We start from the raw sequence: 26,463 nt of genomic DNA on the forward strand, positions 1-26,463 counted from the left end.
TTGCATAACAGAAACAAAAATAAAATATTTTTAATAGTTTTTTTCCTCCACAATTTTGAATTTATATTTAATTTTACTAATTTATACCAGAATATAATTAGTTTTCAAATCCTATTTTCTTCTGGTTCTCAAATCTCAGATCTCAAAACCAATATATACTTAATTTACAGTTTGTTATGCAAGACAATAATGACTTGATAAATCTTGAAGGAAAAGGCAAAAGAAGTAAGTAATGAAAATGAAAGATAAATTTATTATAAAATACTACTATCTCTATTTTGGTTATTTCCTTACCTCTTGAATTATATCAGTTGTCATTTGTCCACCTGAATTTGAAACAAATGCTGCCCTTGTCTCTCTGTCCAATGGCATAGTTTTGGAATATTCACTTTGTGTTTTATCAGAACCCATTTCCATTGTTTTGGTCTTCCCCTCACTTTTAAGAAACTCCACACCTTGATTTAGGAAACGGTCAAGTTGAAGCTTACTTCTTTCTGCTTCCTGTTTTTAAGAAAGTAAAACCTGTGAAGCATTGCTTTCTGTAACATTTTCCTGACAATACTACAACTCCCAGGAATCCGCATTTATTTATGCCTATATGATTTCTGTTTTTAAAAATCTAATATTATTATTTTCATATTGGCAACTGAACTCAGAGACACTCTACCTCTCAGCTACTTTTCAGCTCTTTTTTTTTGGGGGGGGGGGCGGTTTGCTGGGGATGGAACCCAGGGCTTTGTGCTTACAAGGCAAGCACTCTACCGACTGAGCTATCTCTCCAGCCCCCACATCTCAGCTCTTTTTATTTTTTATTTTGAAACAAGGTCTTGCTAAGTCACACAGACTGGTTTAGATTCTCTGGCCTCAGACCCCAGAGTAGTTGAGATTACAGGTAAGGCTACCACATCTGCTCATTTTTATTTACTAGTCAGAGGAAACTAAGTTAAACCATTAGAATAATCAATAGTTTAACAGTTCCATACTTAAAATTAAAAGCTGTAGAACATTGTGTACTGCCTCTACTCAGGCGCAAAATCAATGGGCCAATAAATCCTGGACTGAAACATCCAAAATTGATGCCCCTAGGCCAGAAGTTACAGAAGTTCTGGTGGAGTTGCTGAAATTTGTTGTATCTAAGATGTCTGCAAGAGTGACTTTATTACAATCCATCTGCATGCTAAATTACACACTCCCCAGCACCCTGAGAGCTGACAATTGCCATGACACAACTAAAAAGAACCATAAAGGGAGTGAAAAGAGGTGGTACCCAAATTACCAAAAAATTCCCCCCATCCTTTATGAGTTTACCCCTCTTCCTCATTTCATTTCCCCTAAAATCTATAACTTTCACTTCCCCAACAGGCAGAGAAGTTGATTTGTAAGTTTATCTCCCAAGAATACATATTCCTTCACTGCTAAAAAACAGACAAAAACTTCCATTTATTATCATTATTATTTATTATTTATTTTATTTTTATTTTTGGTACCAGGAATGAACCCAGAGATGCTTAACCACTGAACCACATCCCAGTCCATTTTATTTTTTATTTTGATACAGGCTGGTTTTGAACTTGTGATCTTCCTGCAGTTGCTCGGATCACAGGTGTGCACCACCACACCCAGAAAAACCTTCCATTTTCAAAGGCATTTTTTAATACATAGGTGTTTCTCCAAGTTTCTATTTTTTAAGACTCTAATTATTATAATAGGAAAAAACTAATAACAGGTATTTAATATTAAAAGTGATAAAAAGGACGACATCCATAATAACAAAGAATGAAACTGGAAAATAAGCCATTTTATTCCTTATAGAAAGAAATTTTTCTTTAAAATGTCACTTTTTTATAGTTTTTATTAGAAAAATACATAAATAAAAAATAATATTCACAAAAAGTCTCACCAGGAAGAGAAAAATCACTGTTAACCTTCTGATGTATAATCTTATATTTCTAAATATAACTAAGTATACATATTTTTAAATTTTTATTTATATTGAATCCTACTATACATAGTCATATAATGTGCTTCTTTTAAAAATATTTTTAGTTATAGGTGGACACAATACCTTTATTTTATTTATTTAATAGTGGTGCTGAGGATTGAACTTAGTTCCTCGCATGTGCTAGGCAAGCACTCCACCACTGAACTACAACCCCAGCCCACAAAATATACTTTTTAATTAAATACTGTAGGTATGTTTCCAGGACAATAAACATATTTATCAGAGTAGATAATGTATTTGGTAATATACCAAAATATATTTAATAAATTCCTTATCAGTGGATTTTTAAGTCCATTTCAAAACCTTTTCTATAAAAAATATTACTTTACACATATTAGTGTAAAATTACCGAACACTTTTTTCTTTTGGTAAACATTTGAACTTGCTTAATGAAATGGCTAAAGCTTTCCGAGACTTTTGATATATGTTTTCCTTCAGAAAAGTATAAATTCATACTGAAAATAGAAGTGTGTTAAAGATTATTCATTTCAGCATTCATCCCAAAATATAAGTATTTCTATTCCTTAAATTTTTGCTAAAATGTTAGGTTTAAAAAACCTATCCCACTGTTTATTTTAAGTTGCACTGATTCAGTAATTAGGGAGTTTGAATATATTTGTATGCCTTTATTAGCATTTCTGAATATGTATTTCTTACTTGTGTTACATATTTTTTAAGAGAAGTCTATCCATATTATAGGTTTGTGAAATATCTTCATATAAAATACAAATATCTTTCTCTTATCTCTTTATCTTGTTATTTTTACATAAAAAGTTTTAAATTTACATCAAATCAAATAATTAACATATTATTTTAAGGTATGGTGCTTTAGCCAATACCATTTAGCTGTTATCCAGTGTTTAATATCTTCATGTTTCATTTATTACTTTTGGATTTTAAAACAATCTGCAATTTATTTTGGTGTTTTTCATGAAAGAGACACCTAGCTATTTTTCTCTAATGTTTACTTTGTGTGGCTATTTTATCCTTCTATGAAAACTTTTAATAAACTAAAAGTATATAAAATACTAAATTATATTCATTTGAATTTGTTTTTGGTATATCAATTTAGGAAACACGGAAATCAAAATATTGATAATATTGAACTTCCAAAACTGAAATTGTAACTTTCTGTTTCTTCACTATATCATTTGGTAAAGTACTGTCATCGTTCTTCATGTAAAGCTCTCTGTATTTTTTTTTGTTAAATATGCTATCCTAATATCATGCTAGACTAATTTTTGTATTATAATTTCTTAACTATATAAAGGAATAACTATTTTTAAATAATTTTGGAAAAATAATCTTTTGCTCTATTATTTTCTATTCTAAATCAACACTACTTTGTCTCAATTTTTAAAATTATATGACTAACATTAAATTGTATATTTTTATACAATTATATGACTAATATACAATTATATGACTAATATTAAATTGTATATTTTTATAAATATATATAGCATGCAAATCATTATATTTTTGTCTATCCACTTATGAAAATGTTTGTGGTTTCTTTCATTTCTTGTCATTATTTAGCTAGAATTTGAAAATAGCATGAGAGTAAATATCTTCATTTTACTGAGTTTAACTGAAATGCCTGCAATATTTAAATTTGAAGTTTTTTGTCTTTGAATTTGAAATAGATTGCTTTGTTTTATTAAGAATGTTTACTTTTGCTGGGTGGGGTGTTGCACATCTGTAATCCCAGCAGCTCAGAAGGCTGAGGCAGGAGGATCACAAGTTCAAACAACAGTCTCAGCAACAATGAGGCACTAAGCAACTCAGTGAGATTCTGTCTCTAAATAAAATACAAAATAGGGCTGAGGATGTGGTTCAGTGCTTGAGTGCCCCTGAATTCAATTCCAAACAATAAAAAAGAAAGTTTACTTTTTTCTAGTTTACTGTTTTTGAGAAGAATGAATATTATATTTTATTAATATATTCATACTACATAAAATAGTATTTTAAAACTCATAAGGTAGTATAATAAATAGACCTATTTGCCTATAAGGTTGAAATTATTCATTTGAAAAGTTTCTTATGAGTGCGTTCTTCACTTAAAATAATTTTCAAGTAACATGATATCCTTTACCTGTAAAGCCTGTTTTAGTTGTTCCTGAAGAACTTTGTTCTCAGTTTCCAGAGCATCGGCTCTTTTCTAGGAAGTAGTTACAGAAAAAGGTATTCACTTGTGTATTTTTTATTAATTTATTTTACAATTACCATGTTTCTAAAATCCATAGAAAGTTAAAACTATGGTTGAACACATACATTTAACTGCATATTTCTCAGGCACAGCTTCAGGTAGATATTACCTAAAGATTTCCCACAGGCAAATTGACCATGAACCTTGTAAACTACAAGTATATTAAACATTTTATTTCTCCTTCTCTCTAGAACAGAATATGTAAACAGGAACATTCCAAATGTTACTAAAAGAATCTTTATTCACCACAACATAAAGAATTCTAGTTTTATTTGAATAAGTGAGGTCTATTACACATGAAAGATATCAGGAATTTTCCATCAGATGAAAGAGGAACATATCTAAAGTCCCGAATTATGCTTCTGGTAGGTCAGAGCATGTTTCTACTAAATAAACCATGCCACACATAACAACCATGAACTCTGGACAAAAATGCAAAAAACACTGATGAATAATCAAGGGGTAGTAAGAGTCTTGAGTGGAAAGTGACTCTTGGAAGAAGAGTCCTAGGTAGATATTCATTTTTATGATTTTAGCTTGAAAACAAGCCCTCTTGAAGTCATGCAAGGTATATACTAGCTCATGCAAGGTATATACTAGCTAAAGAATGATCCAGTTGAGCCCAGTCAACCCAAAAATCAATGAGAAATAATTAACCATTGATATATTAAACTCCCAACTTTTGGTGTTGTCTGTTATAAAACAACAGATAAAATATAAACATGTACTTGATGAAAAGAAAGTCTTTTAAAACTTGAAATAAGTAGAGAGGAATAAGTCCATAAAAGACAAATCAACAATGAAAATGTGAACTAAATGTGTTTTGAAACAAAAAAACACTCAAATATCTATGAAATACAAATAAAGTTTTATTCAGTAAAAAAGTATAACTTGAACAAAGCTTAAAATAAATGAATTATACAATGTACAATGAAAATTAGCAAAGGAATGAAAAATAAACAAAAGAAAAAAGTAGAATCAATTTATAAAGATAAGGCTGAAAGTAACTAAATAGAAAATAAACAATATCAAGAAATACAATAGCAAAACAGCTAAATGAAACCCAAAACTGGTTAACTAAAAACAACTACAGTAGATAATCCCTTGAGATATCTAAATAAAAGGGAAAGAAGGGAAACAAGCAAAAACAAATATTTTCGTAAACTGAAAAAAGTGGCAAAACAGTATAATGAACAACAGATACAAAACAAATAATAAAGAGAACACTAATGTAGAGTAAAATTCTATTAAGCAAATTTGTAAAATTAAAATGGATGAATTTATATCAAAATGAAAAAAGATAGATTCATCAATTATCTCACAAGAAATTGAAAGAAACCTCCAGATTATTTTATAAATTCCATATATTCTTCAATGTATTTTCCCTTTTTGAATTCCAATTAGAAATGCACTATATTGGTTTGAAAGATAAATGCATTGATAAAATTCCCATTTGGCCATAGTATAATTTAGATTACAAAAAAAATACTTACAAGTCTATATTAATAAATTTATGTAATTTAGGCTGGAGATGTCTTATAACTAGTTTGATTATTACTGAGTTAAACTACTTCAAAAACACACTCATTCTACCTGACTGAAAAATCCAATCTCTACTCCAAAATTTATCTCAATATAGCTAGCAGAATAATCTCAATAAAATATGTCCAGTGGGTCATTTCTAAAATTCTTTAATATGATCTTATTTTCTACTCAATGAAATTCAAACTACTGATGTCATTAATAAATACTACCTACTAAGTTTCCTACTAACTGTTCTGTTTAATTGAAAACTCCTATCAGACTCAAGCACTGAATTTCCCTTAAGTAGTCATGCTACTTTATTTCTATCTTTCCATAGTGTTACTCGGACATAGAAATCCCTCCTTTTTCAAATTCCAAATTCTTCACTACTATCTCATTTATTATGCTGGAACTAGTTGGAAACATTATGTTTCCCGTGCTTATGTACTATATTTCAGCTTCAAAATCCGTTAGCAGCCTTGAATTCAGAAAAAAAAACCCAAATTTGTATTTATCATTTCTGTACCTCCTATATAATACATTACATAAGATACAGGATATTTATTTAATTTTCTCAAGCACATATAGAATGTAATTAAAGTTACTGTTTATATTTGCATTATAGACTTCACATTTGGGAGTAGAAGTAAAGAGTTTTTACAGAAAAACAGGGCTCTTAACACTATGCATAGGAGATATATGTAAAGGCTCTGCACTTTAGAAAAGTGATGCCATTTGGAAACAAAGAACAAATGAGAATATCACATTTGAATTTGTGCTTGTAGTCATTTTAGTTCCACCGACAAAAAGAAAGAGGACTTGGACTATCTAGTCCAACCAGAGTACATCTCACAATTCTGCATACCTGGTCAATTTATTCCAAATATCTTCTACAAATATGGGATAATAGTAACTGCATCCAGTTATGAAAATATGGTGTACATAATTTAACCCACAGAACATTAAAATATGTATAAATATTTCCATTTTCTAAAATGTTTAATTAAAAATAAATTTCTTGGCAGTCGCAGAGCGAGCCGGCGGGTGAGTCTGGCTGTCTACATCATGGAGGTAGGCTGCGGGGAGCTACCCAGCCAGCAGGCCAAGGACAGACGTCATAACTGAGCAACTCTGCCTGAACCCTTTACCTAGCTCGGTGACATCAGACGTTGGTCAAAGTTGCAGAGCGAGCTGGAGGCTAAGTCAGGCTGCCTACATCATGGAGGTAGCAGGCAGGCACCCAACCGCCTGCCTTGTGGAGCTGGGCAGCGGGTAGCCAACCCACCCAAACACCAGGCCAAAGACAGACACCATCACTGAACAACCCCGCCCGACCACCAGATTGTCGCCAACACGGAGCTAGCCAGAGGCTTCTTTATAGGCTAGTGCAGACATTTTGAATTACTCCTGAGGGCATGGCCATCATCATTGGAAGGGCAGCTCCCTTCCTGAGACACCTACAGGAGGCGAGAGGACCTTTGACAAGACCCAGGAGCCAAGAAGAGAAGGTATTAAGAGACTCAGGACTAACTCAGAGCCACCGGGGAATACACCCCACCTGAAGGCCACGACCCCTAGAAGGCCAGCTTCCTAGTGCAGCACCACATTATCAAGTTCTTCTAAGACTTCAGGCTACTGAAGGCTAAGAGGTGAGTTATTGGAAATCTACAGAGACAATAATTGTCAATACAGGAAATCTGCAATATTCCAGAGTTTCACTATACCTGAACGATATGAGAAAACAAGGGAAGAAAATGTCCCAAACAAACCTAGATGGTATAGCAATAAAATCCAATGACAACATGGCAGAAGAAATATCAGAAAGGGAGTTCAGAATGTACATAATCAAAACGATCAGGGAAGAAAACGAGGAGATGAAAGAGCAAATGTGGACATTGAAGGATAAGATGAAAGGAAAAACTCAGCATTGAATGATCACACCAACTGACAGTTAAAAGAGCAAATGCAGGAAGTAAAAGATCATTTCAAAAGAGAGATACTGAAAAAAAACAAACAGAAATCCTTGAAATGAAGGAAACAATAAACCAAATTAAAAACTCCATAGAAAGCATAACCAATAGGATAGAACACTTGGAAGACAGAACCTCAGACATTGAAGAAAAAATATTTAATCTTGAAAACAAAATTGACCAAATGGAGAAGACAGTAAGAAATCATGAACAGAATCTCCAAGAACTATGGGATATCATGAAAAGGCCAAATTTAAGAATTATTGGGATTGAGGAAGGCTTAGAGAAACAAACCAAAGGAATGAACAATCTATTCAATGAAAAAAATATCAGAAAATTTCCCAAATCTGAAGAATGAAATAGAAAATCAAGTAAAAAAGGCTTATGAGACTCCAAATCCACAAAATTACAATAAACCTACGCCAAGGCACATTATAATGAATATACCTAACATACAAAATAAAGACAGAATTTTAAAGGCTGCAAGAGAAAAGAATCAAATTACATTCAGGGGGAAACCAATATGGATATTAACAGATTTTTCAGTCCAGACACTAAAGCTAGAGGGCCTGGAAAAACATTTTTTCAAGCTCTGAAAGAAAATGGATGCCAACCAACAATCTTATACCCAGCAAAACTTACCTTCAGATTTGATGACAAAATAAAATCCTTCCATGATAAACAAAAGCTAAAAGAATTTACAAAATGAAAGCCAGTATTACAAAACATTCTTAGCAAAATATTCCATGAGGAAGAGATGAAAAACAATAATGTAAATCACCAAAGGGAAGAACTACCCTAAAGGAACAACCAAATAAAAGAGAAACCAAGTTGTGTCAAAAAAAACCAAAAAACAAAAATGAGCCAAATGACTGGGAATACAAATCCTATCTCGATAAAAACCCTGAATGTTAATGGCCTGAACTCATCAATCAAAAGACATAGACAGGCACATTGGATTAAAAAGAAAGATCCAACAATTTGCTGCCTGCAAGAGACTCATCTCATAGAAAGAGATACCCAAAGACTAAAGGTGAAAGGATGGGAAAAAACATACCATGCACATGGACACAGCAAAAAAGCTGGATATCTATCCTCATTTCAGATAATGTGGACTTCAAGCCAAAACTAGTCAGAAGGGATAAAGAAGGACATTACATACTGCTTAAGGGAAGCATAAATCAGCAAGACATAACAATCATAAATATCTATGTCCCGAACAGTGGCTCATCCATGTACGTCAAACAAATCCTTCTCAATTCCAGGAATCAAAAGATCACAACACGATAATACTAGGTAATTTTAACACACCTCTCTCACCACTGGACAGATCCTCCAAACAAAAACTGAATAAAGAAACCATAGATCTCAATAACACAATCAATAATTTAGATTTAATGGACATTTATAAAATATACCATCCAACAAACAGTGAATACACTTTCTTCTCAGCAGCACATGGATCCTTCTCTAAAATAGACCATATATTACACCACAAAGCTACTGTTAGCAAATACAAGAAGATAGAGATACTACCTTGTATTCTATCAGATCTTAATGGATTGAAATTACAAATAAATGACAGAGGAAAAAACAGAAACTACTCCAACATCTGGAGATTAAATAATACACTACTGTATGATGAATGGATAACAGAAGATATCAGGAGGGAAATTAAAAAATTCTTAGAGGTAAATGAGAAGAAACAACATATCAAAATCTCTGGGACACTATGAAAGTAGTTCGTTGAGGAAAATTTATTTCATGGAGTACATTCAATAAAAGAAGAAAAAAATCAACAAATAAATGACTTAACACTACAACTCAAAGCCCTAGAAAAAGAAGAGCAGACCAACACCAAAAGTAGTATAAGACAGGAAATAGTTAAAATCAGAGCTGAAATCAACGAAATTGAAACAAAAGAAACAATACAAAAAATTGACAAAACAAATAGTTGGTTCTTTGAAAAAATAAACAAAATTGATGAACCCTTAGCCACACTAACAAAGAAAGAAGAGAGAATACTCAAATTACTAAAATTCCGAATGAACGAGGAAATACCACGACAGACACGAGTGAAATACAAAACATAATTAGAAGCTATTTTGAAAATCTATACTCCAACAAAATAGGAAAACTTGAAGACATCAACAGGTTTCTAGAGATATATGAATTACCTAATCTGAACCAGGAAGACATACACAATTTAAATAGATCAATTTGAAGTAATGAAATAGAAGAAGTCATCAAAAGCCTACCAACAAAGAAAAGTCCGGGACCAGATGGGTTCTCAGCCGAATTCTACAAAACCTTTAAAGACGAGCTCATTCCAATACTTCTCAAAGTATTTCATGGAATAGAAGAGGAGGGAACCCTCCCAAACTCATTCTATGAAGCCAATATCACCCTGATACCTAAACCAGACAGAGACTCATCGAGGAAAGGAAATTTCAGACCAATATCCTTCATGAACATTGATGCAAAAATTCTCAACAAAATCTTAGCAAATTTCATACAAAAACATATTAAAAAGATAGTGCACCACGATCAAGTGGGTTTTATCCTAGGGATGCAAGGTTGATTCACCATTCGGAAATCAATAAATGTAATTCACCATATCAACAGACATAAAGTCAAGAATCACATGATTATTTCAATAGATGCAGAAAAAGCATTTGGTAAAACACAGCATCCTCAATGCTCAAAACACTAGAAAAAACAGGGATAGTGGGAACATTCTTTAACATTGCAAAGGCCATCTATGCTAAGCCCATGGCCAATATCATTCTAAATGGTGAAAAACTGAAACCATTCCCCCTAAAAACTGAACAAGGCAGGGATGCCCTCTTTCACCACTTCTATTCAACACTGTCCTCGAAACTCTAGCCAGAGCAATTAGACAGAACAAAGATATTAAAAGGATATGAACAGGAAAAGAAGAACTCAAACTATGCCTATTTGCTGATGACATGATTATATATTTAGAGGAACCTGGAAATTCCACCAGAAAACTTTTAGAACTCATAAGTGAATTTAGTAAAGTAGCAGGTTACAAGATCAATGCTCATAAATCCAATGCATTTTTATACATAAGTGCTGAATCTTCAGAAAGAGAAGTTAGGAAAACTACCCCATTCACAATAGCATCGAAAAAAATAAAATACTTGGGAATCAATCTCACGAAAGAGGTAAAAGACCTCTACAGTGAGAACTACAGAAGACTAAAGAAAGAAATTAAAGAAAACCTTAGAAGATGGAAAGATTCCCCATTCTCTTGGATAGGCAGAATTAATATAGTCATAATGGCCATACTACCTAAAGTGCTATACAAATTCAATGCAATTCCAATTAAAATCCCAAGGACACAGAAATAGAGCAGGCAATCATGAATTTCATCTGGAAGAATAAGAAACCCAGAATAGCTAAAGCAATCCTTAGCAGGAAGAGCAAAGCAGGGGGTATCACAATACCAGACCTTCAACTATACTACAAAGCAATAGTAACAAAAACGGGATGGGTATTGGCACCAAAATAGAAAGGTAGATCAATGGTACAGAATAGAGGACACGGACACAAACCCAAATAAATACAATTTTCTCATACTAGACAAAGGGGCTAAAAATATGAATGGAGGAAAGATAGCCTCTTCAACAAATGGTGCTGGGAAAACTGGAAATCCATATGCAACAGAATAAAACTAAACCCCTATCTCTCACCATGCACAAAACTCAACTCAAAATGGATCAAGGACCTTGAAATCAGACCAGAGACCCTGAATCTTATAGAAGAAAAAGTAGGTCCAAATCTTCACCTTGTTGGCTTAGGATCAGACCTCCTTATCAGGACTCCCATAGCACAAGAAATAAAAGCAAGAATCAATAACTGGGATAGATTCAAACTAAAAAGTTTTCTCTCAGCAAAGGAAACTATCAGCAATGTGAAGAGAGAGCCTATAGAGTGGGAGAAAATCTTTGCTACTCATACTTCAGATAGAGCACTAATTTCCAGAATATATAAAGAACTCAAAAAACTGTACACCAAGAATACAAATAACCCAATCAACAAATGGTTAAGGAGATGAACAGACAATAGGCAGAAGAAGATCTACAAGCAATCAACAAACATGAAAAAATGTTCAATATCTTTAGTAATAAGAGAAATGCAAATCAAAACTACCCTAAGATTCCATCTCACCCCTATTAGAATGGTGATTATCAAGAACATAAGCTACCATAGGTGTTGGCAAGGATGTGGGGAAAAAGGTACACTCATAAATTGCTGGTGGGGCTGAAAATTAGTGCAGCCACTCTGGAAAGCAGTGTGGAGGTTCCTTAGAAAACTTGGAATGGACCCTCCATTTGACCCAGCTATCCCACTCCTTGGTTTATACCCAAAGGACTTAACGTCAGTATACTACAGATATACATCCACAACAATGTTCACAACTGCTCAATTCACAATGGCCAGACTGTGGAACCAACCTAGATGCCCCTCAATTGATGAATGGATAAAAAAAAAACTGTGATATATATATATATATATATATATATATATATATGTGATATATATATGTAATATATATATGTGATATATATATATGTGAGATATATATATATACACACACACCCCATGGAATATTACTCAGTCATAAAGAATAATAAAATTATGGCATTTGCAGGCAAATGGATGAAGTTGAAGAATATCATTCTTTGTGAGATAAACCAATCTCAAAAAAACCAAAGGACAAATGTTTTTGTTGATAAGCGGATGATGACACATATAGGGGGTGGGGAGGGGGGCAAGAATGGAGGAAGAAGGGACTCTATAGAGGGATAAGAGGGGTTGGAGGGTTGGGGGGAAGAAAAAAAATAACAGAATGAATCAAAAACTATTACCCTAGGTAAATGTATGATTACACAAATGGTATGCCTCTACTTCATGTACAGAGAAACAAGATGTATCCCATTTGTTTACAATAAAAATGAATTAAAAAAAATAAAAGAAATAAATTTCTTATCTCCACATGATATAGAGCTACAAATCACCAAATGAGATGCTTGTCTAGAGTAAATGCACTCTATTTCTCTAATAATCTGAAAATCAAAGTTAATAGAATAACAAAATATTTAAATACCATTTTATCTAAGCATAATTTTTGTTAAGTGCAAGTATGGTTACTGACTACCAGTCCATGCAGTGTCTTTGATGAATGAGAAAAAGAACTCTTCTTCCAGGCAGGTTCAGCCTAAGCCACAGACAGTGTATAACTGGCAAATAAAGTATGGGTCAGTTTTCAACACCTACTTTTCCCCTTAACCGAGCACTATTGTTCAAGGCATGATTTGAATAACACTAGTAAAATCATAGATCCAGATGAATTTTTACCTACATACACTTTAAATAAACATTAATGATTGTCTAAATAAGAGGTGAACAATTACTGATTTATTTAAAAATTAAAATAAAGTTTTATATCACTTATTAAAACACTCCATAAGCAAATCAGTTTGATAATACAAACTGATTCAATCACTTATGCCTGGACAAGGAAACACACTGAATAAACTTTCATTATTAAAGTAACAGCAGAATTCAGCCAGCCATGACTGCAGTTCAATTTTAACTACTAATTTGTTCTCTAACGTAAGTCACTTTTTAGCTTCTACTGATCACTGTAAAATGGCCATTAACTCCATAAACATTCTCACTAGAAAAAAATTAAACCTACACAAAAAATTTTGACTTTCATTTCAGAAAAATCATTTAAAAGGATATCAGCGCCTCTTGGCCTCCAGGGTTCAGCTGAAGGGCAGGTGAAGCCCAACGCCTGGGACCCTACATCGGGAACCTCCAGTCCATACCACCTTGCTGACAAACTGCCCCCACACCCTCCCCAAACCTTCCGCTGTGCTCACCGAGAAGGACCCGGCTCTGGTCAGTAGCTTCATGGCTCAAGTGTACTCTGACCCGCTGTCACTGCGGCTTAAAGGCAGGGTTTCGCTGAGTTGCTTAGAGCTTCGTTAAGTTGCTGAGGCTGACCTCAAGCTTGTGATCCTCCTACTTCAACCACTGAGTCACAACCTCAGCCCCTATGTCTACATTTTTCCTTCTCAGGTTCTTGGTCTCTTGGAATTATGATTCCATAGTTTCAGACTTTTTAAATACTTAAGTGACAAACTGATCAATCTCATGTTAGAAAGCATTATTTTATTCTGACCCTAAGAAAACCCCAGAAATTTACGAAAGAGGATAATAAGAGAAAATTTGAGAGGAGTTGTGAAGGAGGCCGCTCGGCACAGCGCTGGGACTCGGAGCAACCACTGGGGCTCCGGCGGCTGCCCAGGGGAGGAGTGGTGAGGAGAGCTGTGTGGACTCAGAACACCGGGGCCTGCCCTGAGGAGGAGGAGGAGGAACGTGGCCACTTGGATTCGGAGTGACTGCACCAGAGCTACAGGCAGTTGCCAGAGGAGAAGCTCCACGGCGAGCTGTTTGGACTCAGGGCGACTGCTTCTGAACACCGGGGCCTGCCCTGAGGACGAGGAGGAGGAAGAGGAGCGCGGCCGCTTGGATTCAGAGTGACTACACCAGAGCTACAGGCGGTTGCCAGAGAAGGGGCTGTGTGGCGAGCTATTTGGATTCAGACCACTTCTGAACCCCGGGGCCTGCCCGGAGGAGTAGGAGGAGGAGGAGGAGGAGCGCGGTGGGTCGTTTGGACTCGCAGTGACTGCATTAGCGCTCCAGGCGGCTGCTCAGAGGAGAAGGCGAGTGGTGAGTTGTTTGGACTTAAAGTGACAGCTCCTGAACACAGGGGGGCTGCCTGGAGGAGAAGCGTGGTGGGTCGCTTGGTCTTGAGTGGCCGTACCAGAACTCCGGGCGGTTGCCCAGAGGACCCGTGCAGTGGGTCACGTGGATTCAGAGCCACTCAGAGCGACCGCTCCTGAACACCCGGGGGGTTATCTGGAGAAGGAGGAGGAATGTGGAGGGTTACTTCGACTCGGAGTGATTGATTGCCCAGGGCTACGGGTGGTTGGTGGGAGGAGGAGGCATGAAGTGAGTTTCGTGGACTCCTAGTGACCGCACCGGAATACTGGGCGGCTGTCTGGAGGAAGAGGCCTGTGGCGGGTCTCTGGGACTCAGAGCGATTGTTCGGGGCCACAGGTGGCTGCTCAGAGGAGGGGCCGCATAGCCAGGCAATTAGGTGCAAGCAGGGTCCCAGGATCTAGGAGGCTTCTGGGTGGAAGAGCCGCACAGAGACAGGCTTAGGGCGGAGCGAAGGTTCCAGGCCTGCGGGCAGATTCTCTGAGGAGGGGCAGCCTAAGGAGATTCATCTGGGAAGGGTGAGGCTCCCAGGCCCAGGAGGTAGGGACGGGCCCCTGGAAACTTTGCAGACGAAGACACTCAGCCCAGGCGGTAGCTGTAAATTGAGGGGAACCTCTAGGAGGGAACTGACCAGCGAGACCTCCCCACCGGGTGAGTCTTCCCTGCTGGGTGAGGTTTCCCCACAAGGACGGTAAAACCAGAGACTCAGGCCCAAACAGGCCTTGCCTCAGCCCGCAGCCTAGGTCCCCTTTGGATGACCATTGGTCAACAAGTGGAGGCACCTCTGCCCACTAGCAGGGATTATACCCCACCTGAAGGCCACCACTCCTAGAGAGGCAGCTTCCTTGTGGAGCAACGCATTATCAACTTCCTCCAAGACTTCAGCCTACTGAAGGCTAAGGGGGGATATATATAGAAATCTTCAGGGACATTGTAAGTCAATAGAGGAAATCTGCAATATCTCAGCGGTCCACTGATACCTGAACAATATGAGAAAGCAAGGAAAGAAAATGCTGCAAACAAATCTAGATGTTACATCAATAAAACCCAATGACAGCATGGCAGAAGAAATGACAGAAAAGGAGTTCAGAATGTACATAATTAAAATGATCAGAGAAGCAAATGATGAGATGAAAGAGCAAATGCAAGCATTGAATGATCGCACCAATCGACAGTTAAAAGAGCAAATACAGGAAGCAAAAGATCATTTCAATAAAGAGTTAGAGATATTGAAAAAAACCAAACAGAAATCCTTGACATGAAGGAAACAATAAACCAAATTAAGAACTCCATAGAAAGCATAACCAATAGGATAGAACACCTGGAAGACAGAACCTCAGACATTGAAGACAAAATATTTAACCTTGAAAACAAAGTTGAACAAACAGAGAAGATGGTAAGAAATCATGAACAGAATTTCCAAGAACTATGGGATATGATGAAAAGGCCAAATTTAAGAATTATTGGGATTGAGGAAGGCCTAGAGAAACAAGCCAAAGGAATGAACAATTTATTCAATGAAATAATATCAGAAAATTTCCCAAAACTGAAGAATGAAATGGAAAATCAAGTTCAAGAGGCTTATAGGACTCCAAATACACAAAATTACAACAGACCCACACCAAGGCACATTATTATGAAAATACCTAACATACAAAATAAAGACAGAATTTTAAAGGCTGTGAGAGAAAAGAACCAAAATACATTCAGGGGGAAACCAATATGGATATCAGCAGATTTTTCAATCCAGACCCTAAAAGCTAGAAGGGCCTGGAACAACATTTTTCAAGCCCTGAAAGAAAATGGATGCCAACCAAGAATCTTATACCCAGCAAAACTTACCTTCAAATTTGACGATGAAATAAAATCCTTCCATGATAAACAAAAGCTAAAAGAATTTACAAAAAGAAAGCCAGCATTACAGAACATTCTCAGCAAAATATTCCCTGAGGAAGAGATGAAAAACAAAGAAGGAAATCAGCAAAGGGAGGAATTATCCTAAAGGAATTGTCAAATAAAGGAGGAACCAAGTAGTGTCAAATAAATAAATAAATAAAATTTAAAAATGAATCATATGACCGGGAAACCAAATCATATCTCTATAATAACCCTGAATGTTAATGGCCTGAATTCATCAATCAAAAGACATAGACTGGCAGATTGGATTTAAAAGAAAGATCCAACAATATGTTGCCTGCAAGAGACTCACCTCATAGAAAAAGATACCCATAGACTAAAGGTGAAAGGATGGGGAAAAACATACCATGCACATGGACTCAGCAAAAAAGCTGGAGTATCCATCCTCATTTCAGATAATGTGGACTTCAAGCCAAAGTTAGTCAGAAGTGATAAAGAAGGTCATTTCATACTGCTTAAGGGAAGCATAAATCAGCAAGATATAACAATCATAAACATCTATGCCCCAAACAGTGGCTCATCCATGTATGTCAAACAAATCCTTCTCAATTTCAGAAACCAAATAGACCATAACACAATAATACTAGGTGATTTTAACACGCCTCTCTCACCACTGGACAGATCTTCCAGACAAAAATTGAACAAAGAAACCATAGATCTCAATAACACAATCAATAATTTAGACTTAACGGACATTTATAGAATATACCATCCAACCAAGAGCGAATACACTTTCTTCTCAGCAGCACATGGATCCGTCTCTAAAATAGACCATATATTATGCCACAAAGCTAATGTTAGCAAATACAAGAAGATAGAGACACTAGCATGTATTCTATCAGATCATAATGGATTGAAGTTAGAAATAAATGAAAGAGTAAAACACAGAAACTATTCCAACATCTGGAGATTAAACAATATGCTATTATATGATGAATGGATAACAGAAGATATTAGGAAGGAAATTAAAAAATTCTTAGAGGTAAATGAGAACAAAGAAACATCATATCAAAATCTCTGGGATACTATGAAAGCAGTACTTAGAGGGAAATTTATTTCGTGGAGCGCATTTAATAAAAGAAGTAAAACTCAACAAATAAATGACCTAACACTACAGCTCAAAGCCCTAGAAAAAGAAGAACAGAACAGCACCAAAAGTAGTAGAAGACAGGAAATAGTTAAACTCAGAGCTGAAATCAATGAAATTGAAACAAAAGAAACAATACAAAAAATTGACAAAATAAATAGTTGGTTCTTCGAAAAAATAAACAAAATTGATAAACCTTTAGCCACACTAACAAAGAGAAGACGAGAAAAAACCCAAATCACTAAAATTCGGAATGAACAAGGAAATATCACAACAGACAGGATTGAAATACAAAACATAATTAGAAGCTATTTTGAAAATCTACACTCCAACAAAATAGAAAATTTTGAAGACATCAACAGGTTTCTAGAGACATATGAATTGCCTAAACTGAACGAGGAGGACATAAACAATTTAAATAGACCAATTTCAAGTACTGAAATAGAAGAAGTCATCAAAAGCCTACCAACAAAGAAAAGTCCGGGACCAGATGGGTTCTCAGCCGAGTTCTACAAAACCTTTAAAGAAGAGCTCATTCCAATACTTCTCAAAGTATTCCATAAAATAGAAGAGGAGGGAACCCTCCCAAACTCATTCTATGAAGCCAATATCACACTGATACCTAAACCAGACAGAGACTCATCAAGGAAAGAAAATTTCAGACCAATATCCTTAATGAACATTGATGCAAAAATTCTCAACAAAATTTTAGCAAATCGCATACAAAAACATATTAAAAAGATAGTGCACCATGATCAAGTGGGTTTCATCCCAGGGATGCAAGGTTGGTTCAACATCAGGAAATCAATAAACGTAATTCACCATATTAATAGACTTAAAATCAAGAATCACATGATTATTTCAATAGATGCAGAAAAAGCATTTGATAAAATACAGCACCCCCTCATGCTCAAAACACTAGAAAAAATAGAGATAGTGGGAACATTCCTTAACATTGTAATGGCCATTTATGCTAAGCCCATGGCTAATATCATTCTAAATGGTGAAAAACTGAAAGCATTCCCCCTAAAAACTGGAACAAGGCAGGGATGCCCTCTTTCACCACTTCTATTCAACATCGTTCTTGAGACTCTGGCCAGAGCAATTAGACAAACCAAAGAAATTAAAGGGATACGAATTGGAAAAGAAGAACTCAAACTATCCCTGTTTGCTGATGACATGATTATATATTTAGAGGAACCTGGAAATTCCACCAGAAAACGCTTAGAACTCATAAGTGAATTCAGTAAAGTAGCAGGTTACAAGATCAATGCCCATAAATCCAACGCATTTTTATACATAAGTGATGAATCTTCAGAAAGAGAAATTAGGAAAACTACCCCATTCAAAATAGCCTCGAAAAAAATAAAATACTTGAGAATCAATCTCACAAAAGAGGTGAAAGACCTCTACAATGAGAACTATACAACACTAAAGAAAGAAATTAAAGAACACCTTAGAAGATGGAAAGATCTTCCATGTTCTTGGATAGGAAGAATTAATATTGTCAAAATGGCCATACTACCTAAAGTGCTATACAAATTCAATGCAATTCCAATTAAAATCCCAATGACGTACCTTACAGAAATAGAGCAAGCAATTATGAAATTCATCTGGAAGAATAAGAAACCCAGAATAGCTAAAGCAATCCTTAGCAGGAAGAGTGAAACAGGGGGTATTGCAATACCAGATCTTCAACTCTACTACAAAGCAATAGTAACAAAAACGGCATGGTATTGGTACCAAAATAGAAAGGTAGATCAATGGTACAGAATAGAGGACACGGACACAAACCCAAATAAATACAATTTTCTCATACTAGACAAAGAGGCCAAAAATATGCAATGGAGAAAAGATAGCCTCTTCAACAAATGGTGCTGGGAGAATTGGGAATCCATATGCAACAGAATGAAACTAAACCCATATCTCTCACCATGCACGAAACTAAACTCAAAATGGATTAAGGACCTCGGAATCAGACCAGAGACCCTGCAGATTATAGAAGAAAAAGTAGGTCCAGATCTTCAACATGTTGGCTTAGGACCAGACTTCCTTAACAGGACTCCCATAGCACAAGAAATAAAAGCAAGAATCAATAACTGGGATAGATTCAAACTAAAAAGCTTTCTCTCAGCAAAGGAAACTATCAGCAATGCGAAGAAACAGCCCACAGAGTGAGAGAATATCTTTGCCAATCATACTTCAGATAGAGCACTAATCTCCAGAATTTATAAAGAACTCAAAAAACTCTACTCCAATAATTCAAATAATCCAGTGGACAAATGGGCTAAGGAAATGAATAGACACTTCACAGAAGAAGATGTACAAGCAATCAACAGATATATGAAAAAATGTTCAACATCTCTAGTAATAAGAGAAATGCAAATCAAAACCACCCTAAGATTCCATCTCACCCCAATTAGAATGGCGATTATCAAGAATACGAGCAACAACAGGTGTTGGCGAGGATGTGGGGAGAAAGGTACACTCATACATCGCTGGTGGGGCTGCAAATTAGTGCAGCCACTCTGGAAAGCAGTGTGGAGATTCCTTAGAAAACTTGGAATGGACCCTCCATTTGACCCAGCTATCCCACTCCTTGGCCTATACCCAAAGGACTTAAAATCAGCATACTACAGAGATACAGCCACATCAATGTTCTTAGCTGCTCAATTCACAATAGCCAGACTGTGGAAGCAACCTAGATGCCCTTCAATTGATGAGTGGATAAAGAAACTGTGGTATATATATACAATGGAATATTACTCAGCCATAAAGAATGATAAAATTATGGCATTTGCAGGCAAATGGATGAAATTGGAGAATATCATGCTAAGTGAGATAAGCCAATCTCAAAAAGCCAAAGGACAAATGATATCGCTAATAAGTGGAGGATGACACATAATGGGGGGCAGGGAAGGGTTAGTGTTAGGGTTAGAGTTAGGGTTAGGGAGGGGGGCAAGTGTGGAGGAAAGAAGTACTGTATAGAGGGTAAAGAGGGGTGGGAGGGGTGGGGGGAAGGGAAAAAATAACAGAATGAATCAAACAACATTACTCTATGTAAATTTATGATTACACAAATGGTATGCCTTTACGCCATGTACAGAGAAACAACATGTATCCCATTTGTTTACAAAAAAAAAAAAAAGGTAAAAAAAAAAAAAGAGAAAATTTGAAATGTTTGGAGATTTCATGTATTTTAGTTTCGTAACAGATAATGCTCTGAGTACTTTGGGACAGATGGATTAAACTGAATTTAAAATTTCAAGAAAAAAAAAAAAAAAAAAGGATATCAGCCTTAAGTCCTCCTCCTCCCCCTCCCCCTCCCCCTCCCCCTCCCCCTCCTCCTCCTCCTCCTCCTCCTTCTCCTCCTCTTCTTCTTCTTCTTCTTCTTCTTCTTTTTTTTTTTTCTGGGTACCTGGGATTGAACTCAGGGGCACTCAACCACTGAGCCACATTCTCAACTCTATTTTGTATTTTATTTAGAGACAGTGTCTCTGAGTTGCTTAGTGCCTCGCCATTGTTGAGGCTGGCTTTGAACTAGCAATTCTCCTGCCTCAACCTCCCCAGATGCTGGGATTACAGGCATGTGCCACTGCTCCTGGGCAGCCCTAAGACTTCTAATATTACTAATATAATTAGATTATTTAAAAAAAAATTTTTTTTGAGGCAGGATCTCCCTGTTATTGCCCAGGCTAGTCTTTTAGTCATGCAGCTTAGCATCTTGAGTAAGCTGGGACTACAAGTGCATGCTACCATGTCTAGTTAATAGATTTTTCTTTCTAAATATAGAAAATACTGTGCTAGCTTAAATAAACCATAGGCAGAATTCAAGGATAGTCCTTTGATCTTCACCACTATGGTTATGCTCTGGATAATCCACTTTCTTTGAGAGTAGGTAGGACCTGTGATGTGTTTCTAGTTAACAGCACATGGCAGTGATGGGATGCTACTCCCTTACATTATATTATATATCAAGGGGATGGGATCCCCTTGATGAGTGATATTGTATAAAATTCTGTCTTAGCAGACAAAGAGCTTCCTAATAGGCATCAAAGGATAAACATGCTGCTATGATATGACACGCCTTTGGAAAAGTGTCATCTAGCAGCAAACTGCAGACTGCCTCTATGAGTTGTGTGCCTCAGTCCTACAAATGCAAGGAACTAAATTTGTGATATCCAATGGAACTTAGAAGAGGGCTCCCAATTCTAAGAATGGAAGAGAGCCTATCCAACACTTTATAGCCTGTGGAAATCCCAAATACAGGACATAGTTAAACCATGCTCAGACTCCCCAACTGAAACTATAAGATAATATAATTTGCTTCAAGTTTTGGTAATTTGTTATACAGCAATAGAAAATTAATACTACAAAGTTGTACATTTTACATTGTTTCTCAATTGGCACTCTCATTCTCCCCAAATTTACATAATGATGTTCTTGAATCATCTAATACTTAACTTCAGTCACTCACTGAAATGGGTGGTATGATGTTACAAAGGTTATTAAGAAATTAACTTGTAGCAAAAGGGAAAAAAAGTATTCCAAAGCTGAAATGAAGTAATTGTGTGTTCCTTCTGTTGGATCACACAAAACATAGTAGGCTATATAATTCAAAAGTTCGGAAGAATTCTTCTTTTAACCTGAGTCTTAAAACTCACATCTTTCTTGAGATAGAAGCTTTTTACTCATTTCGGTGATAGAAAATATGAAGTTCAAATAGTTAACAGGATTTATTCAAAGTCACTTAAACTATGAAGTCCCAATATGATGTTCTTTTCTCTATGATACAGTTTGTAGTTGAATAAACCATAGTAATCTGCATAACATTGACATTAATATGCCTGAATTTGCCATTTAATTTTCAAAAACCTGATGAGAAAAGTCCATCAACAAGAAAGATATCTTGGAAAGTAAAAGTACATGTATGTACTATAGACATGTATGCCTATTTTCACATAAAACTAAGGTTGTCTATACATATAATTATCAGGGCACTGTATTAATCATTATAAACTCATAAAGAGTATGTGTTACCTGGACTTGAAACAAATCTTCTTTTATTTTAAGCTGGCTGCTGTAAGACAACCTCCTGTAATTAAAAATGTTTTAAAATGTACAATGATATTCTAAAATGCATCACTGCCTTGCTTTCTGAGAGAACTTTAAAGACTTCTACATGGATAACAATTTGTAAAGAATTATTTTTTTAAGTTATTAAATGCATATAGGTTACATGGTAAAAAGCGAGTTAACATATGTCAAGCTAACTTCTCACGGGCATGATAAAGATTATGAAGAATGGGGATAGGAGAGAAAAAACATGAAGTACTAAAATTTTCAAAATATATTGGTCATTTTTTTCTTCTCTGATCATTTTTCCTCTCTAAATCAAATATCAAAACCATTTGCCCAGTGAATTTTGTTATGGTTTATATGTGAGGTGTAGCCCAAAAGCTCATGCCTGGGACAATGCAGGAAAGTTCAGACATAATTATTGGGTTATAAAAGGTTTGCCCTAATCAGTGCATTCATCACCTGAAAGGGACTGGTGGTTACTGTAGGCAGGTAGGGTATGACTAGAGGTGGGTACCTTTAGGGTACATATTTTGCTCCTTGGTGTTATGTTCCCAGCTGCTTTATTCTGCCCCACTCTTCTGGCACTTACATCATGCCCCGGGGAATGGAGTTGGCTGTCTATGAATTGAGACCTCTAAAACCATGAGTCTCAAAATAAACTTTTCCTCCTTAAAGTTGTTCTTGTTCAGTCTTTTAGTCATGCAGCAAAAAAGTTGACTGAAACAAATTTCTTTTTAGCATTTGTGGTGGTACTCTCTAAGATTAAATCCATAGTTTCTTTTGAATAACTATATTTGTATATGAAAATGTGACCAAATTCAAAGTGGAATAATTATTTTATAATACTAATGAAAACATTCATTTAATAAAGCTATTTGACAGTAATCCATAAAATCCATAAAAATCCATAAAAATCCATAAAATACATAAAACACATAAAATACAGTAATCCATAAAGTACATAAAAATCCATAAAATCCATAAAAATCCATAAAATACATAAATAATACATAAAACACATAAAAAACAGTAATCCATAAAATACATAAAATGTTAACTTTTATAAATATAAATACAATTAAGAACTATAGTAGAAAATAACAAATGCTGGGAATTTGATTTGGGCATTTAACAAATTACAAAGCATTAATTAGATGATTGAGGAAACAATGTAAATCATTTCTCCCTATAATTATTTAAAGATTTAACTCTGTTTACATATTTCTGAATATTTTACAATTCTCTCCTTTGCTAACATGCTTTCCATTTTCATTTTTTGATCTTTCCTTTTTAGGATTTTCCCACAATCATATTCTGGCCTGCTTATAAAACTATTTTCTAATTTTATGTTTGTATGACCTTAAATTATTTGTATATAATAAAAATAAAATATAAATTAATAAAGAAGAAAAATATTAACATGTATCTTTGTCTTACCTTTCTGAATCCTCTGACTTTTCTTTGTCTTTTTTCTTCTCTATTTTTACAGTTTTCTTTGTTCGATCAGATGTATGTTTTTTCTGTATAATTTTATATAAGCCAGAAATAAATGGTTAAGTACACAAGAAATTGTGGGAAAATATTTGAAAATATACATTACTAAGGTTTCCATTTTACTCTTAGAGTCACTGTATGTGTCAAGGAAAAGTATTTAAACAGAAGCAAACCAAAATTAGAGATTACATTTGAACTGTTTATAATAGTACTTTATTGAATATAAATTGTATATAAGCTGATATATATTGAAATAATTAAGTCACTGTGATAAACTAGTCAGTTTTACTGTAATGTAGCATATGACATTCTGAAAATTACCTTACAATGCAAACAAATGCAAAAAAGCTGCAGGATGTATGGGGGAAATGGATTAGAAGAATGTCACATAGACACCATCAGTTACACACTTTGAAAAAGAGAAACAGTAGTACTATACACTTCTACAGAGTTAAATGATTTAGAATAAACATTATGAAAAATATAGTGTTTTAAAGCAATCCTAATAATATATCTGGGGGTTTATATCATATGTTGTAAAATGTATGAAAACAATAGCATAAAGCCTGAGAAGGGCCAAATTATATTAAAGTTCTCACATGTGAAGTGAATTAATATCACTTGAATATAGACTTGACAAAGACTATAAACCCTAAGGCAACCAATTAAGAAATAGAAAAGTAATATAGATTTTAAGCAAATAGAAAAGTAATACAGATTTTTGGAATCAATCAAGGCAACCAATTAAGCCAACAGAAAAGTAATCCAGATTTGGGGGATCCAAAAGTGGGACAGTGTTATAACATAAAATTAAGAATGTGAAAGTGGCTTTGTAGTTGGGCAGTGAGCATAAGATAGAAGAGCCCAATGAAACATTATTTAAAAAAAATAAAATTGAGAAGAAAACTCTCAACTTGATAAATAGTAGTGAGAGAGAGAGAGAGGCAGAGAGGCAGACAGAAAGACAGACAGACAAACCACAAGAAAGAAGAAACTTTAAAATCAGGAACAAATGAAACTGCCCACTCTCATCACTTCTACACAACATTTTTCTGGTGGTCCTTACGTGTTCAGCAAGGCAATTAAAAGAAATAAGTACTATAAATATTAGAAAGTGAGAAAACTGTGAGTATCATTTTTCATAGATACTTTGATTATATAAATAAGAAATCTAAATTTAATCATAATGACATTGTAACTAGCTTTCTAAAAATCAAAATATAAAAATCTATTACACTTCTATAATGACAAAAAATAATTTAAGAAGAGCAATTAAACATTGATGTGGACCCTTACTGTAGTATGCTAATTTTAAGTCCTTTGGGTATAAACTGAGGAGTGGGATAACTGGGTCAAAAGGAGGGTCCATTCAAGTTTTCTGAGGATTCTCCACACTGCTTTCCAGAGTGGCTTATTATTATGTAGAGGGAAATGAGAGGGAGGAGAGGGTATGAAAAATGGTGGAAAAAGACATCATTACCCTATGTACATGCATGATTACACAAATGGTATGAATCTACATCATGTACAACCATAGAAACGAAAAGGTGTACCCCATTTGTGTACAATGAATCAAAATGTAGTCTGTAAAAATAAAAAAAGCAATTAAAATATAAAAATATGAAGCACCAAGATTATTCTAAAAAATAAGTGAAGAAAATTATGAAATTACAAATATTTTTAGTGAAACATTAAATTTTTTAAAAATGAATTCACTGAAAGTTCATTAACAAAAAGTCATCTTGATAACCTAGATATCTCTTCAGTTTAATTCAGTGCAATTATCAAATTTGACAAATTAGCCATACATTTACATAAGAAGGCAAAGGCCAAAAATAAATTCTTATAAAGAATAAGGTAATTTCACTTGTCCTGAAAGATATCAGAACTTATCCTAAATTTGTAACCATAGATACATGAGCATTGGTATAGGAAGAAACAAGGTCAATGGAACAAAATATTTTCCAAAATATGTATATCTAAGAGATCCTATTTAGGAAAATTTTGTAAAGAGCTAGGCAATAGCAGAAATGCAATGAAATAAGTCAGGAGTTGGCAACTGTTAACCAAATCTGCCCGGCTGCCTATTTTTGTAAATAAAGTTTATTGCAATACAGGTATGCTCATTCATTTATGTACTGTCTGTGGCTGTTTCAGTGCTACAGAAACTAAACAGAGACTGAATGGCCTGCAAAGTCTAAAATATTTATCTAATCCTTTAAAATAAACATTTACTGATACTGGGGATAAATAAGAAAAGTTTGAAAAGCATTACAGAGGACAGTGGACACAAGGCATTTGTGCCCAGTATACTTTTGTCCTTTTGTTAAAAAAAAAAATAAAATACATCTTAGGATAG

General features: G+C 35.0%; 1 protein-coding gene across 1 annotated transcript in view; it reads right to left on the minus strand.

The window, feature by feature from the left end:
• LOC306641039 (coiled-coil domain-containing protein 7-like) overlaps positions 1-26,463 on the minus strand; it is a 140,906-nt gene that overhangs the window by 8,321 nt on the left and 106,122 nt on the right. The window contains exons 13-16 of the mRNA XM_079105870.1: positions 24,048-24,130; positions 22,569-22,623; positions 4,098-4,163; positions 295-501 (exon numbers count right to left, since the gene is read on the minus strand). Of these exons, the coding sequence (XP_078961996.1) occupies positions 295-501; positions 4,098-4,163; positions 22,569-22,623; positions 24,048-24,130 (411 nt within the window). The remainder of the gene's footprint in view (positions 1-294; positions 502-4,097; positions 4,164-22,568; positions 22,624-24,047; positions 24,131-26,463) is intronic.

This window comes from Sciurus vulgaris (assembly GCF_902686455.1).
Source record: "Sciurus vulgaris genome assembly, chromosome: 12".
Classification (NCBI taxonomy): Eukaryota; Metazoa; Chordata; class Mammalia; order Rodentia; family Sciuridae; genus Sciurus; species Sciurus vulgaris.